Source organism: Chrysemys picta, chromosome 8 (assembly GCF_011386835.1).
Source record: "Chrysemys picta bellii isolate R12L10 chromosome 8, ASM1138683v2, whole genome shotgun sequence".
In the NCBI taxonomy this organism is placed as follows: domain Eukaryota; kingdom Metazoa; phylum Chordata; order Testudines; family Emydidae; genus Chrysemys; species Chrysemys picta.
The window spans coordinates 64,376,481-64,391,076 of record NC_088798.1 but is presented as its reverse complement, the minus strand read 5'-3'; the positions used below and the strand labels follow the sequence as shown (position 1 = coordinate 64,391,076).

At 42.4% G+C, this 14,596-nt stretch overlaps 1 protein-coding gene across 10 annotated transcripts in view; it reads right to left on the bottom strand.

Moving 5' to 3' along the window:
- Positions 1-14,596, bottom strand: part of DNM3 (dynamin 3) — a 345,189-nt gene that overhangs the window by 193,437 nt on the left and 137,156 nt on the right. For 7 of the 10 annotated variants that reach the window (XM_042851247.2, XM_065554695.1, XM_065554699.1 and 4 more), the window contains 2 exons: positions 10,496-10,544; positions 8,455-8,484 (listed from right to left, as the gene is read on the bottom strand). In XM_042851247.2, the coding sequence (XP_042707181.2) occupies positions 8,455-8,484; positions 10,496-10,544 (79 nt within the window). The remainder of the gene's footprint in view (positions 1-8,454; positions 8,485-10,495; positions 10,545-14,596) is intronic. The other 3 variants (XM_042851256.2, XM_065554696.1, XM_065554701.1) reach the window with 1 other exon arrangement.

Below are 14,596 nucleotides of genomic sequence, written 5' to 3'. Positions count from 1 at the left end.
TGAGCAGTGCTGATAGGTACCAGAAGCAGTTGCATCTACCCTCCTCAGCAGACAATCTATGACAAATGACACTGGGGTAATAAATAGGCGGGAATGGGAAAGTCTGTTCTCTTGGGAAGGACTGGACCTCCCTTTGAAAAATGTTTATATTTTCCTAGCTAAAAAACAAAAATCAAGCACATAACCCAAATGAATAATTAATTTTGTCTCACTGAACAACACTACAATAAGGTTGGCCCTCTTTTCCTTGACTTCCCTAGGACCTAGACCGGGAGTGGGCAAACTACGGCCCGGGGGCCGCATCCAGCCCTCCAGACATTTTAATCCATCCCTCATGCTCCCACTGGGAAACAGGGTCTGGGGCTTGCCCTGCTCCAGGAACCATGGCCAATAGGAGCTGCAGGTGTGGAGCCTGCGGACGGGGCAGCGTGCTGAGCCACCTGGCTGCGCCTCCGTGTAGGAGCCGGAGAGGGGACATGCCCCTGCTTCTGGGAGCTGCTTGAGGTAATCACCGCCTGGAGCCTACACCCCTGACCCCTTCCCTCACTCCAACCCCCTACCCCAGCCTGGATCCCCCTCCCGCACCTGAACTCCTCATTTCTGGCCCCACCCCAGAGCCTCCACCCCCAGCCAGAGCCCACACCCCTCCCCATAACCCCAAACCCCAATTTCCTGAGCATTCATGGCCCACCATACAATTTCCATATGCAGATGTGGCCCTAGGGCCAAAACGTTTGCCCACCCCTGACCTAGACAGACTAAATTCATTTCAGGTAGGTCAGCAATTGGACAGTAATAGTTTTCAAATCACTACTGACCAGGCCTGGCCTCAATCCAGCAGTCTAGAGAAGAAGAGCTCTGTAAGTTTGAAACAAGCAGGCAATGTTCACTTAAAGCAGCCCACCCTGTTACCAGCTGTTGAACCTGCAGGGAGAGAATTAAGTTGGTTCTATCGGCGCACAGAGGTTGGTGGCCCCACCAAATTCACAGCCATGAAAAAGGCGTCAAAGACTGTGAAATCTGGTCTCCCCCCATGAAATCTGGTCTTGTGTGTGCTTTTACCGTATACTATACAGATTTCACGGGGAAGATGAGCATTTCTCAAATTGGGGGTCCTGACCCAAAAGGGAATTGCAGGGGGTCACAAGGTTATGTTAGGGGCAGGTCACAGTATTGCCCCCTTACTTCTGTGCTGCCTTCAGGACTGGATGGCTGGAGAGTGGTGGCTGTTAGCCGGATACCCAGATCTGAAGACAGCACCCTGCCAGCAGCAGTGCAGAAGAGTGGCAATACTATACCATAGAATCATAGAATATCAGAGTTGGAAGGGACCTCAAGAGGTCATCTAGTCCAACCCCCTGCTCAAAGCAGGACCAATTCCCAGCTAAATCATCCCAGCCAGGGCTTTGTCAAGCCGGGCCTTAAAAACCTCCAAGGAAGGAGACTCCACCACCTCCCTAGGTAACGCATTCCAGTGTTTCACCACCCTCCTAGTGAAATAGTTTTTCCTGATATCCAACCTGGACCTCCCCCACCGCAACTTGAGACCATTGCTCCTTGTTCTGTCATCTGCCACCACTGAGAACAGCCGAGCTCCATCCTCTTTGGAACCCCCCTTCAGGTAGTTGAAGGCTGCTATCAAATCCCCCCTCATTCTTCTCTTCTGGAGACTAAACAATCCCAGTTCTCTCAGCCTCTCCTCATAAGTCATGTGCTCCAGACCATGCCACCCTTACTTCTGCACTGCTGCCTTCAGAGCTGGGTGGCCAAAGAGTGGTGGCTGCTGACTGAGGGCCCAGCTCTGCAAGCAGAAGTGCAGAAGTAAGTGAAGCAATACCATACCATGCCATCCTTACTTCTGCACTGCTGCTGGCAGCAGCTATGCCTACAGAGATGGGCTCCCGGCCAGCAGCCACCACTCTCCAGCTGCCCAACTCCGAAGGCGGCACCACCACCAGCAGCACTGCAACCCCCCTACAATAACCTTCTGATCCCGCCACGATTCCTTTTTGGGTCAGGACCCCTACAATTACAACACCATGAAATTTTAGATTTAAATGGCTGAAATCATGAAATTTACGATTTTTTAAATCCTATGATCATGAAATTTACCAAAACTGACTGAATTTGGTAGGGCCCTACTCATTAACATACTAAGGGCTTATTTCCACTTACGGGGGGATCGACGCATGGCAATCAATTCACCGGGGGTCAATTTAGTGGGTCTTACACCCACGAAATCAACCGCCGATTACTCTCCCATCGACTCCGGTACTCCACCGGAACGAGAAGCATAAGGTAAGTCGACAGGAGAGTTTCCCCCATTGACCCAGTTTGCAAATTAATTCCAGTTCTGCAGCTTCACGTTGGAGTCTGTTTTTGGAGTTTTTCTGTTGAAGAACTGCCACTCTGAGGTCTGTTAATGAGTGACCAGAGAGACCGAAGTGTTCTCCTACTGCTTTTTGAATGTTATGATTCCTGATGTCAGATTTGTGTCCATTTATTTGCAAACTAGACCATCAGATTAGGCCTGAATAAAGACTGGGAGTGGTTGGGTCATTACAAAACCTAAACTTAATTTCCCTGATACTAATTTCTCCCTACTGTTACTCACACCTTCTTGTCAACTGTCTGTAATGGGCCACTCTCTTACCACTTCAAAAGTTATTTCTCCTCCCTTGGTATCCTGCTGTTAATTGATTTATCTCGTTAGACTGACAACACTCGGTAAAGCACCCCACATTCTTTCATGTATTTAGACCTGCTCCTGTATCTTTTACTTCATACATTGGATGAAGTGGGTTCTAGCCCACAAAAGCTTACGCCCAAATAAATTTGTTAGTCTCTAAGGTGCCACAGGGACTCCTCGTTTTTTTGCTGATACAGACTAACATGGCTAACACTGAAACCTAATAGGGACAATGACAGTTACACAGCAGCCACTGAATGCCTCAAAGCACCCCGCAAATGTTACAGCATCACAACAACTGTGTGAGGAAGGTATTCTTTGCATTTTACAAACAAAGAAACTGAGGCACAGGGCAGCCAAGTGACTGGATTCCTTTCAACTGCACCACAGTGCTTGTAATTTAAAATATTCCCGTGCTCAGTAGGGAGCAAAGCACGACATTGGAGGCAGTAGAAAAGCAGCTAGACTGATGGTATATTTAAAGTTGGTTTGGGACAGGGAGCCTGGAAAGATTCAGAGATGGAGTTGCCACTCTGGAAATGAACAGTTGGGTGCAAGGAGGGATTCACCGATGAAGCGGTAAGTGCAGTTTCAGGATATCTGAAGTTGATGAGCACTTAAACAGGGAAGGAAGGTAGCATACTGTGCATTGGGATACTAGAATACTTTCCTTTGTTCTGAACATTTTATAAAACCAATACTGATAGTCACTTTTTCTACAACTCAGGAAAACACACATTCTGAGCGCTCAGTATGGGCTATTTTTAAGCTTTAAGAAGAAAATGCTTTAACAACTAAGAAACGTTTTAACAACTTTCTTTGCTGGCCAGGAAGGAACTCCCCATAATGTGGCTCCCAACAGAGGACCTTTCTGTGATCCCGGCAACTCTGCTGACAGAGCCTCACAGATATACAGCCACCAGTGGGTGAATCCAATAGCAAGCTGGCTTGCTGATACTACTCTCAGTCACTCCCCCATTATGTCTTTCCAGTAGAGGAATGAAGCTGCCAGCTGTTTCCGCAAAGAATCCTGCTTGTGGGAGATTGGATCCAGCTGCCACTCCCACAAAGCACTGGGTTGTGTCAGTGGCAGGACACCAGATCGAGGCAATACCCTCAGCCTTTGCGTTTTTCAAGGAATGCTGATGAATTTCCACTAATCACCCAACACACACTTCCCCATTAAAATAGAGCACTACGCTCCCTGCACATACTGAAATCTGCAAAGGAGCAGCAGACCAAAATGTCAAATAACTGGAGACTTATGGTGGATGTTACAGGAGGGAAGAGAATCTAGAGGTGTGCTGATGGCTAGGGAGTGAGCTTGAGATTGCAAGTTATTTTCAATGAATCGTACATGTTCCTAGAACTTCACATGGGCACATTTTATATACAGAACTACAGCAAATCTATAGAATCTCAATACATTCGGGACCAAGCAACCTTGTGTGATAAGGGCTCAGACAATGCCATGTACTCAAAGGAACACTATCTGGTTAAGTATTCATGTCCTGGTTTTCAGGAGGTGCTGAACTCCCACTGTAGTCTCCCACTGACTTCACCTCTGAAAATCAAGCAACATTTTAAAAATAAATTTCCTTGCCTGTAAAACAGATAAGGCATTGAAAACAAAAACCTTTCCATTTTAATAATCCAGTTTAGTTTTAACTATTGTGCTGTTTACATTTTGTGCTACTCTTGATTTGGATAGCGACAAGAGAGTAATTATTTCCATTATTGTTCAGACGTCTGTGACTGGGCATTCACCCCACACTAGCCCTGGAGGAGTTAATATAAGGAAGAGAGGCCAATTAGCTATCGGCTGCAACTGAAGGGGAGCTAGCATGCAGTAAGGCTTAACTGTGGATAAAGCTCACCTGGGCAGAAGAGGCAGGACTTCTATAAAGCCAGGAGCTGGTAAGGGGGGGGGGGAGAGTGAGAGGGGAGACGATGTGTGCGCACAGGGGCTGCAGTGAGGAAGCCTGCAGTCACACCCTCTGATACAAGGGGGGAAGAATAGGAGTCTGTCATAGGAGTGTAGGAATCAGTCCAGGGAAGAAACACTAAGGGCTGGGAGAACAGACGTGAACTGCTGGTTTGAGGACCCCTGGGTTGGAACCTGGAGTAGAGGGCAGGCCTGGGTTCCCCTACAAGCCACTGTGGGAGTGGTGCAGTCAGCGCAGTGATATGGAGGCTGCCTGAGACTGTGTGGAGAGACACTTTGGTGAGACCCCGGACGGGCAGGACAACTGTGACTTGGTCAGAAAGCTAAGCCACGAAGGAGAGGCGCTGAAGCTCCTGACCGGCAAGAGAAGGGCCCCAGAGCAAGTGACTGAGGCAACCAGCTGAGTAACTGCAGGACGGGGTGGACAGTGGCGAGCTAATTCTCCAGATGAGCCATGAGGAGGCGCCACCGCCGGGTGCCAGTTACACCATCATTTCACTTTTGTGTTTGGGTTGCAAATATTGCAAGGAATGTTTTTTTAAAATCAGTACGCCAAATTCTACTCTGCATGTACCGGATATGAGTGATATGAGTTATGAACATCAGGAAGGTGAGAAACATAAGCCATGCCAGAAGTGAGTGGAGACAATATTCTGACCAGCAGCTGGGTTGTGTGGACAGGATGAATGAAGGATGACACAGTTCCTTCCTTCAGGATTCTGATAGATAAACTTGGTGTCTGAAAAATGAAAAAACTGAGGGGACGGGAGGGGGTGAGAGAGAGAGAGTGCGTGTGCGTGTGTGTGTGTGTACACAAATCAGAAGGAAGTCATTTTGCAGATAATTTCAGCTGCATAAAAACAAATCATATCTGTTCCTTTCCCTCTCCGCCATTTCACATCGGTAAACAGGAAAGCAGGATCTGATGGATGAAGGACAGATTTTTGTGAACTGCTTCACAACTTTACAGTTCCTTGCATCAATTAAGATATTTCTGATTAATAAAGTAGAACAAAATATACTATGACTCAGTATTAAACAAGTGTGAACAGCTGTGCTAGCCACTTTTCAAAAGTAATGTCTGAGAGGTCATTTTAAGACTGACTGTCATTTGAACTGGCTGGGAAAGTCAGAGAAAAGAAGTGAGTGTGCAAATTTGAAGGTTAGGCATTCTAACAAAACAGAGGCATAAACAGGAGTTATTTGCTGAGTTAGCAATTATTTAAACAAGTAACTACACAATAGTTCCACTGAAGCAATGTTAGTTGCATTGTAACTACTAACACTGCTGCTTTATCTTCCAATACTTGTGGTACAAAATTGTGTTGCAACAGCACTATCAAACCGGGGTAATAATTATAACAAACCGGGGGTTAGGCAACACCACAATGGATTTGTTTCTTAGGTCAAATGTGGAAAGTTTGTTCACACTATGGGCCAGTAGGGAATACAGAACTAGTAAATGACTTGGATGCAATAGGTGCTTTGCAGTTGATTCAGAAAACAATAGCAATATTGACTTGTCCGGGTGTAATTTCCCTGCTTTAATTAGTCAAGCAAGGGTCAAAATATTCAACATATCTTCCATCATGACTCATGTGATCTTTGAAGATGGAGATGAACAAGGTGGAGAATACTTAATTTCTTCCAGAATTAACATTGCTTTGGATGAAATCACTGATTATTGGATCACATGACTGGAAAGGATACTGACTTAATTTCAAAAAGTACCACCTTTGACAGATAACTCAGCCTTTGGTGAAACAAAGAAAGAGAATATTCACCCAATGTTAGTTAAACAAAGCTTGGGGCAATGATGTAAATCATCATGCATTCATAAACGGTGCAGGTTACATAAGTAGAGGCCACAAAGTACAGCAGTAGTTCCAAATTTTCCCTAAGTTCAGATGAATGGGAATCAAGTTTCTGGTTTGGGCTCATTATAGAAATAGGACCAAGTTATTACATCCAAATTGTCTAAAAATAACTTGGACAACAATTTTGGATCCAAGATTCAGATTTGGGACCTTCTCCAACTGTAATGGTTACTCCATATGGAGCAATACTGGATTTTGCCACTGAAAGTATCTTACATTTTGTTCTATTTTAAAATGCTATATATGATCTATCATCTTCAAATCCTCCCACATTGTGTTCTTAAATGATTGAATGCTTGATGCAATGACACCTTTTGAGCTGTAATGTCTATTAGAAGTGGGATTTTTACATTAAAATGACAATGTTTAAACACAAGTTTAGTGATGGTGACAAAAACCACAAATCTCACCACACAAAATATACAGTTAGGAGTTGGTCAGTCTTCAAGGCCCAGATTTTGCCAGAAGAGCTATGTAAAACAAAGTGTTACACTGGTTATTTAAAGCAGATGAGAAGACAGACTAACCTGTGGCTTAGAAAGAAACCTTGCTGAGTCAGGTCAAAACCTCAGGCGGTAGCACAAAAAAAAAAGAAAAAAAAAGAGCCAAAGATTAAGGGCAAGAGGATAAATTAGTAGAGGGGAAAATGAGCCAAACTATACTTAACAGAACTGGGTATTATGCATTTTTCACAAATACTCAGGTCCTTTGCAGTTGATTCAGAAATGTCTGTATTTCTGATATGTGAAATAATTCTCTGTATTATCATTATTCAAAGCATATTACAATCAAGTAGGAAACCCCAATACCAATCTGTATTAGTTTAATGATCTTTCCAACTGCTATTAGAGTCAGTCAGTTTTGTTTATGCCCTGTTGCCTTAAAATAAACATGTTATTCAGTTTTGAGTAACTCAGTTTATAATGGTTATTGGTGTAATTTGGCAGTATAATGACAAACTGGAATTAAATATATCCATTTTAATTATACAGGTCCTATCAAGGAACATGTCATATGGCACCAAACAGCACAATCAACTTTTACCACTTATCTCCACCTGTCACTGAATTGGAAGAGTGGCTTGTTACAGGGCCGCCCAGAGGATTCAGGGGGCCTGGGGCAAAGCAATTTCGGGGGCCCCTTCCATAAAAAAAAAGTTGCAATACTATAGAATACTATATTCTCGGGGGGGCCCTGCGGGGCCTGGGGCAAATTGCCCCACTGGCCCCCACTACCCCCCAGGCGGCCCTGGCTTGTTATAGAATTAACTCCTAAATGTTCAGAAGATATATTACTAATCGTAAATTAAAATGTATTCACCTAATATTGGTGGAGGAGTTGATAAAGTAAAAATCTATCCTGTGACACACTGATCCTCCTGCTGCTATTAAAAAATGCTAAGCAGCTCTATGGATTTAAAATTTGTATCAATTTTTCTTTGAATTGTGCTTGCTGGAAAGGACTTTTTTATGAGTTGTGACAGAAGGCACTTGTAAACAGTACATCCATTTAAGCAATAATTGATATTTCCCTTACTATAATTCACCTACCTTTCAAGAGGCAGAGCCTCCATGTACTATAAACATCAAATAAGAAATATCCAATTTTTCCAATGATATAGTTTAAAAGGACATTGTTCATTAGTAAGTTTAGTTCATTTTAAGACAATTTAATATAATAAGCTTAAACATAGATTTGATTGAAAGTTTAACAACACTTTTTAAGTTGTACTAGTTCAGACTTGTAAATCACAGCAGGTTAGTGGCAATGAAGGGATGAACTGCAATTACATGTCATTGAGAAGGTGTTAAAGGTGAAACAGTTTCAAGGTAAAAAAAATGTAGTAGCTAGCATTAATTAAACTAATGAGTTAGAGAGAAACTTTGCCCTTTGAGAAGCTAAATGAAAAAGCAACAATAAAGCTTACAAAACTTAGCTCGTACAATTTGCCGTGAAGGCGGTAGATTGGCTCCCTGAAATAGCAAAGAATTGTAAAAATAAAGTTTTAATTTCAGAAACATTTTCTCTATTCAGAAGTCATTTTGTCAAGCTCTTCTCACTTCCAAACAATTAAGGTAAATACAAAACAAAAGTCTGTTTTAGTTTATCTCTGAAATAAGGTTCAGCAAAGTCTTTTTACCAAGTTACCAATGTTGAGCTTTTTCCTTTTAAAGCCAAAGCTTTGTGGGGTTTTGCTATTTTGTTTTGTTATTTTAAGAGACAAAATACAGTCACGCAGACTCAGGAATAGTTACTCCGATTTGTATATTTCTGGGACATCACGGAATTGGGTGGTTTTCCTTCTACAGGACAACCCGAAAGCTGAGATGACTATGGCTTTGTCTACACTGGCAATTGAATGACAAAACTTTTGTCTTTCTGAGATGTCAAAAAAACACACACCCAAAAGACAAAAGTTTTGCAGACAGCGCTCTCCTGCTGACAAAGCTAAGCCCGCTCTTTGGGGGTGGAAGTTTTTTGTCGGCAGGACAGCCAACAAACAGTGGCTATACTGCGCGACTTTTAGCAGCACTGTTGTAGTGACAAAGCCGCGTCGCTAAAAGCTGTGTAGTATAGAATTAGCCTTAGTGTTTGACATGTGTTCCTGCACAGCTATAGGAGACGGAAGTCTCCCTCTTTAGAGGGTCTCTGGAACCGTTTCAACCATTAGACCTTTCGGTTTGGTTTTGTTTTTAATCCCACCTGGCATGTAACTCAAAAACACATAGAAGATGGTCAAGCTCTGGAGGTATCATTGCTTCCAAACTTTCCAGAAGCTAATGGACCATTTTGGCCAAGATTTCAAAAATGAGTAGTGATTTTTGGTGCTTTTGTTTTTGGGCACTCAACATGAGACACTTTAAAGAGGTCTGATTTTCAGAAAGAGCTGAGTACTTGCCCCTTTAAAGCATCTCAAATTCACCACCCAAAACCGGAGGCACTCATCAATACTGGTCACTTCTGAAAAATCTTTGCCTTTAACTTTTCATTGTAATGTTTAATGCAGGAGCAATTACGTGCGAGAACATCAGGGAGATGTGCAAGCAAATAATCCAGATTAAAGGAAGTTTACTTTATTTTATTTTGACTATCCAAAATTGAAACCATCACAAATGAACACTGAAATGATTTTTTTTTATTTGTTTTGCTTAAGACAAACAGACTCTGCGGAACCTTAGAAATATACAAAAATATATACTAAGGCTGGTTATATCAATCATCCTTAGAGTTTTAACTTAAAAAGAAAACAGAAATTGATCCTGTAAAATGCTGAGCACCCTTAACTTGCAGTGGAATCACTGGGAGTTGAGGGTGGCAGCACCTCTTCACAGTATAAGCATCTTGCAAGCCTGTACTACACATAATAAAAAGAAACAGCCAACTAATTTAGTTAATGCCATCCCAGCAAGAGTGCTATTCGTCTGAGACCACCAATCAGCTTTGTTTCTTCAAAGCAAGACTATGGTATATAATCAACATTTTTATGAAGTCAACTGAAAATTTTCAGCAGAGGTAAAGACAAGTCTGCTTTCGCCTACTGACCCGTCCCTTCACTGTGTTATCAAGCTGTGCACATGTGTGAACTAGTAAACTACTATACAACCAAGAGCAGGTATAAAACAAGTACTCACACGGTATTGGTCTTTGAAATCATTCACAAGTTTGAGCATAATGAAAACTAAATATTTAGAGACAACACAGGAAGAAATTCTGGGTACTTAAGGGCATGGGGGAGGAGACACTGAAGAACAGTCCAGTTAGCAGCAGAATTATTAAAAGTTATAGCTGACAACCTTAATGAAGATGTCAGCTGGTTCTGAAAACTTAAGTAAAGCAAGTAAAAAAAGATGCATTTTATATTATGTATCACGCAAAACTGGTCACTTATACATTTACAGCAAAAAATAAAAGATACAGCCCATAAAATCAACAACTGAAGTTCACTTGTACATGCAATTATCCATTCTCTTATCAGATGCCTACCTGATTTCCAACTGCACTTTTGTTAACCTGACTGCTTCGTTGTTGGGCACTAAAAAAAGCAAAGAGAAAAGTTACATTGAGAAAATTTAAATGCTAGATGAGTCCTTAAGCAACAGGCTTTGAAAACAATACAATGTCAAAATTTATGAGCTCAGAATCTGAAGCTAAGAAGAAACACAATTCAGTCTCAAATTCACAAGCAAACTCAGTTCATGTAAACTTCTGTTAACAGAAAACAGATCAGCACAAACACCTCCTCTGTAATGTACATTGCACTACCATAGTAAATAAGCCTTTGTGTTAGGGTTACCATACATCCGGATTTTCCCGGACATGTCCAGCTTTTTGGGCTCCAAATCCCCTTCCGGGGGGAAATCCCAAAAAGCCGGACATGCGGGGCCGGCAGTGCTGGGCCGGGGCCGAGCCGGGGGCCGGCGGTGCCGAGCCGGGGGCTCGGGGGCCGGGCCGGCAGTGCTGGGCTGGGGGCTCGGGGGCCGGGCCGGCACCCCAGGGCCCAAGCCGACCCAGGCTGGAGACGCCGGGGGGGCCAGACTGGGCCGCGCCTCCTCCCCCCACACCCCCCTTACCTGCTTCAGGCTTCCTGCGAATCAAATGTTCGTGGGAAGCAGGAGAGGGGGCGGAGTTGGGGCGGGGACTTTGGGGAAGGGGCGGAGTTGGGGCGGGGCTGGGGCCGGGGCCCCGTGGAGTGTCCTCCTTTTGGAGGCTCAAAATATGGTAACCCTACTTTGTGTTGACTTACATGTCTGATGAGGTTACTAAAGACATAAAAAGTTATGGCTCATCTGTGCACAAGTGAAATCTTAGGCAATATAAATATTAAAGAGGGGCAAGAAAAAATGAGTCACTTTAGTTCTTTACAGCATTGCAGCAAAATCCTCCCCCACTCCATAGGTTCTCTAAAGGCCTAGTCTAGCAGCTTGTTTTGGATATTATTCTAATTTTTATATGCACTTTGAGGATGTAAATATAAAATGAGGGATGAAACCATCACAAAATGTGGTTAAAAAGCTGGAATGTTACAGCAATGCAGCATATTTTAAACTAAGTGTTTTACTCAGTTTCTGAACTTTGCTAATCCCATTACTGAAATGAAACACTCCTCTCTCATAAAAATGCACAAGTCATAATAGCTACAAAGTTTAATTCTAAAGGCATTTATATTACATGATACACTGGTAGCAAGATCACACAGTAAACACATTACTCGAAAAAGGGGAGGAGAGAAGAATCCAAACTTGCTTTGGCTATTAGGTTACTAGATCACCAGGGTAGCCATTTGGTGACAGCAAGTTTTGTTTGGAGGCTTCAGGATTAAATTAATTTGTCCCATTTCTACAAATATTAGCATATATTGCAAATCTGCCACAACCATTGCTTTGAGAGTAGGAAGGAGAATAAACATGAGAAAGTTAATTCCAGGCAATATCTGTTTGGATCCCAGATAAGTGGCCTGATTCTGCAGCTACTTGGTACAGAATTACCATTCCACAGATTGGCTGAAGAGTTGAGCCTAGGCTTGCCAACTCTGTAATATTTAAAAACGAGACACTCCAGCAAGAGTGCTGGAACCTCTCCTGACCCACCCCTCCCCCCCAGGCCCCGCTCCTGCCTGCCTCTTTCTCCTGAGGCCCTGCCCCCATTCACTCCTCTTTCCCGCTCTCTCCGTCACTCACTGCTTTTCCCTTCTCCACGACTCCCTGCATGGGTCGGGAGGGACTCGCCTGCAGAGCCGGGGCTGGGAGCTGCAGCCACCCAATGCAGGTAGGGGGTGGACCTGGCTGAGTAGGGGCTGGCCCGGGTGATGACTCATCGCCTCCCCGCCTGCAATGACCAGATGTTGGGTGTCTGGTCAGTAGATCTGATTGGATACTATCAGGTCTCCTTTTTGACCGGACTTTCTGGTAAAAAAACAACAACAGGCAACTGGCCACCCTAGTTGAGACCCTATGCACTGATCCTACAAACACTTTACTCAAGTTAACAGTCCACTTGTTTTCAGTGGGCCTACTCATGAGTAACATTACTCACGTGCATGTTTGCAGAACTGGGCCGCTAGTCAATAACCCAAATATCTGGAGACGTGCTGAGGTTTGGTTAGTCATAGTGCCCCCTTTATTGTATTCATCAAGCATAAATTATGGTTAATATTCTACACACTCAAAATATGAAGTTAACTCCTCAAAGACAAATAGGTTCTGAGTTACTGTCTCAGTAGCACCCATACAAATTTGCATTTGGAAATATCATTCCATCTTCACTTTTACATGAAACTTTCCTATCAGCTTGCAAAAGATAATTAAATAGGAAACCAACATCACATTAAAAAAGAAGAGTCACTGTAGGGACAGTTATGAAATTAAAAGAATTAAAGTTATCTTAAGTTTGGTTAAGAAAATAATGTCTGATTTATAGTTTGCAGCTAGTAAGGAAAAGGCCCCAATCAGCAAGTAAAAGAAGGCCACGAGACTAATAAGTAATATTACCTATTACTTGCAGTGTGGGGCAGGATGTATGGTTCAAAAAGTAACAAATAAAATAAAGAGCAGCAGTAACACGACAAAACAAGGTTCTTAAAAGAAACAAGCACAAACCTTCCCACTGTTCTGTTAGTCAGCAAGAAGAGATAAGAGACCTCGGGAAGAAAGGAGATTGGAAAACTTATCTGTATTAAGACTAGAAATAAGGGTGAATCGTCTCAGATGGGTTTTTAGTTGAAGTCAGTCATTGGCAATGGCATCACCGCTGTTTGCAAACTCTTAAAGGGTTCATTGCTAATACCTGGCTGATCATGTTGGAGCTGACCAATATGGGTCTAAAGCACCACTGGGTTTTGGCCATTTGGAAGTATCTTTATCAAATGCTTATAAATGTTCAGGTGTAGTGACTGCTTATTTTTAGACTGTTAAGCATGTTTAGAGCAACTGTATAAAATACCATTTGGCCTTTGGACTTAGAAGAATTTATGGTTAAATTAGTGCCTGGTGTTTTCCCATATTAACGTGAACTATGGGGAGGGATAGCTCAGTGGTTTGAGCATTGGTCTGCTAAAACCAGGATTGTCAGTTCAATCCCTGAAGGGGCCACTTAAGGATCTGGGGCAAAATCAGTACTTGGGAAGGGGACTGGACTTGATGACCTTTCAGGGTCCCTTCCAGTTCTATGAGATAGGTATATCTCCATATATTATTAATATGATTATTATTATGTTCCATTCTTTCTTAAGCACAGTGATTGGCTTTTTGTTTACCTAGATTAAAAAAATATTGTTCACTTAAGGAATCAATATATATGGCTCTGTTTAGAGTGATTAGATAGATATGGATTAGAGCTGAGCAAATCAGAATTTCTACCTGCAGGGAATTCCAATATTTCACCATTTGTTTTCCTCCCAAATCGGGACTTAAAGTCAAAATATCAAATTTTTTCTCAAAGTTTCCAAAAGATTTTGGTTCTGAAATGGTTCATTTTTATATAACTGAAAAGAAGTGTTTTGACGTTCCCAATCCAAAATGTTTCATTTGAAGTTAATTTGACATTAAACTGCATCTGCTTAAGGTATAGTGGTGCCCCATTGCTCTGATTCTTCCCTATGGGCCAGTCACCCTGGCCAAACTACATCTCTTGCAATGTACCATAGTCATATAATTCCCATGATTGATCATGAGACTCCTTCAGACAGGAGGCCATGGTGCATCATGGGAAATGTAGTCTGGAAAGCTCAGATTTTGCAAAAACTGCATTTTCTCTGTCAAAAAATTATCTTGACAGAAAGTTCCCAACCTGCTCCAATATAAATGTATTTCTTGTAATACTAAATGTTAATATAGTTGATACTGCATAATTTCTATTGTACTATATATTAAGAATGGTTTAAAAATGTAAATACAAATTATTTACTCATTCTCTTCTGTTGAACACCATTTTAAGAAGCTAGACTTCTATAGTTGAGATGCTTCTTGTCTCCTTAATAATTTCTTCCAGTAGAGATGCTTACTGACAATTGCACTTATCAGAAAATAAGTGTATTGCCATTTTGAGGTCTATGTACACCAGAGAATGGGTTTTGAAGCTACTATCACA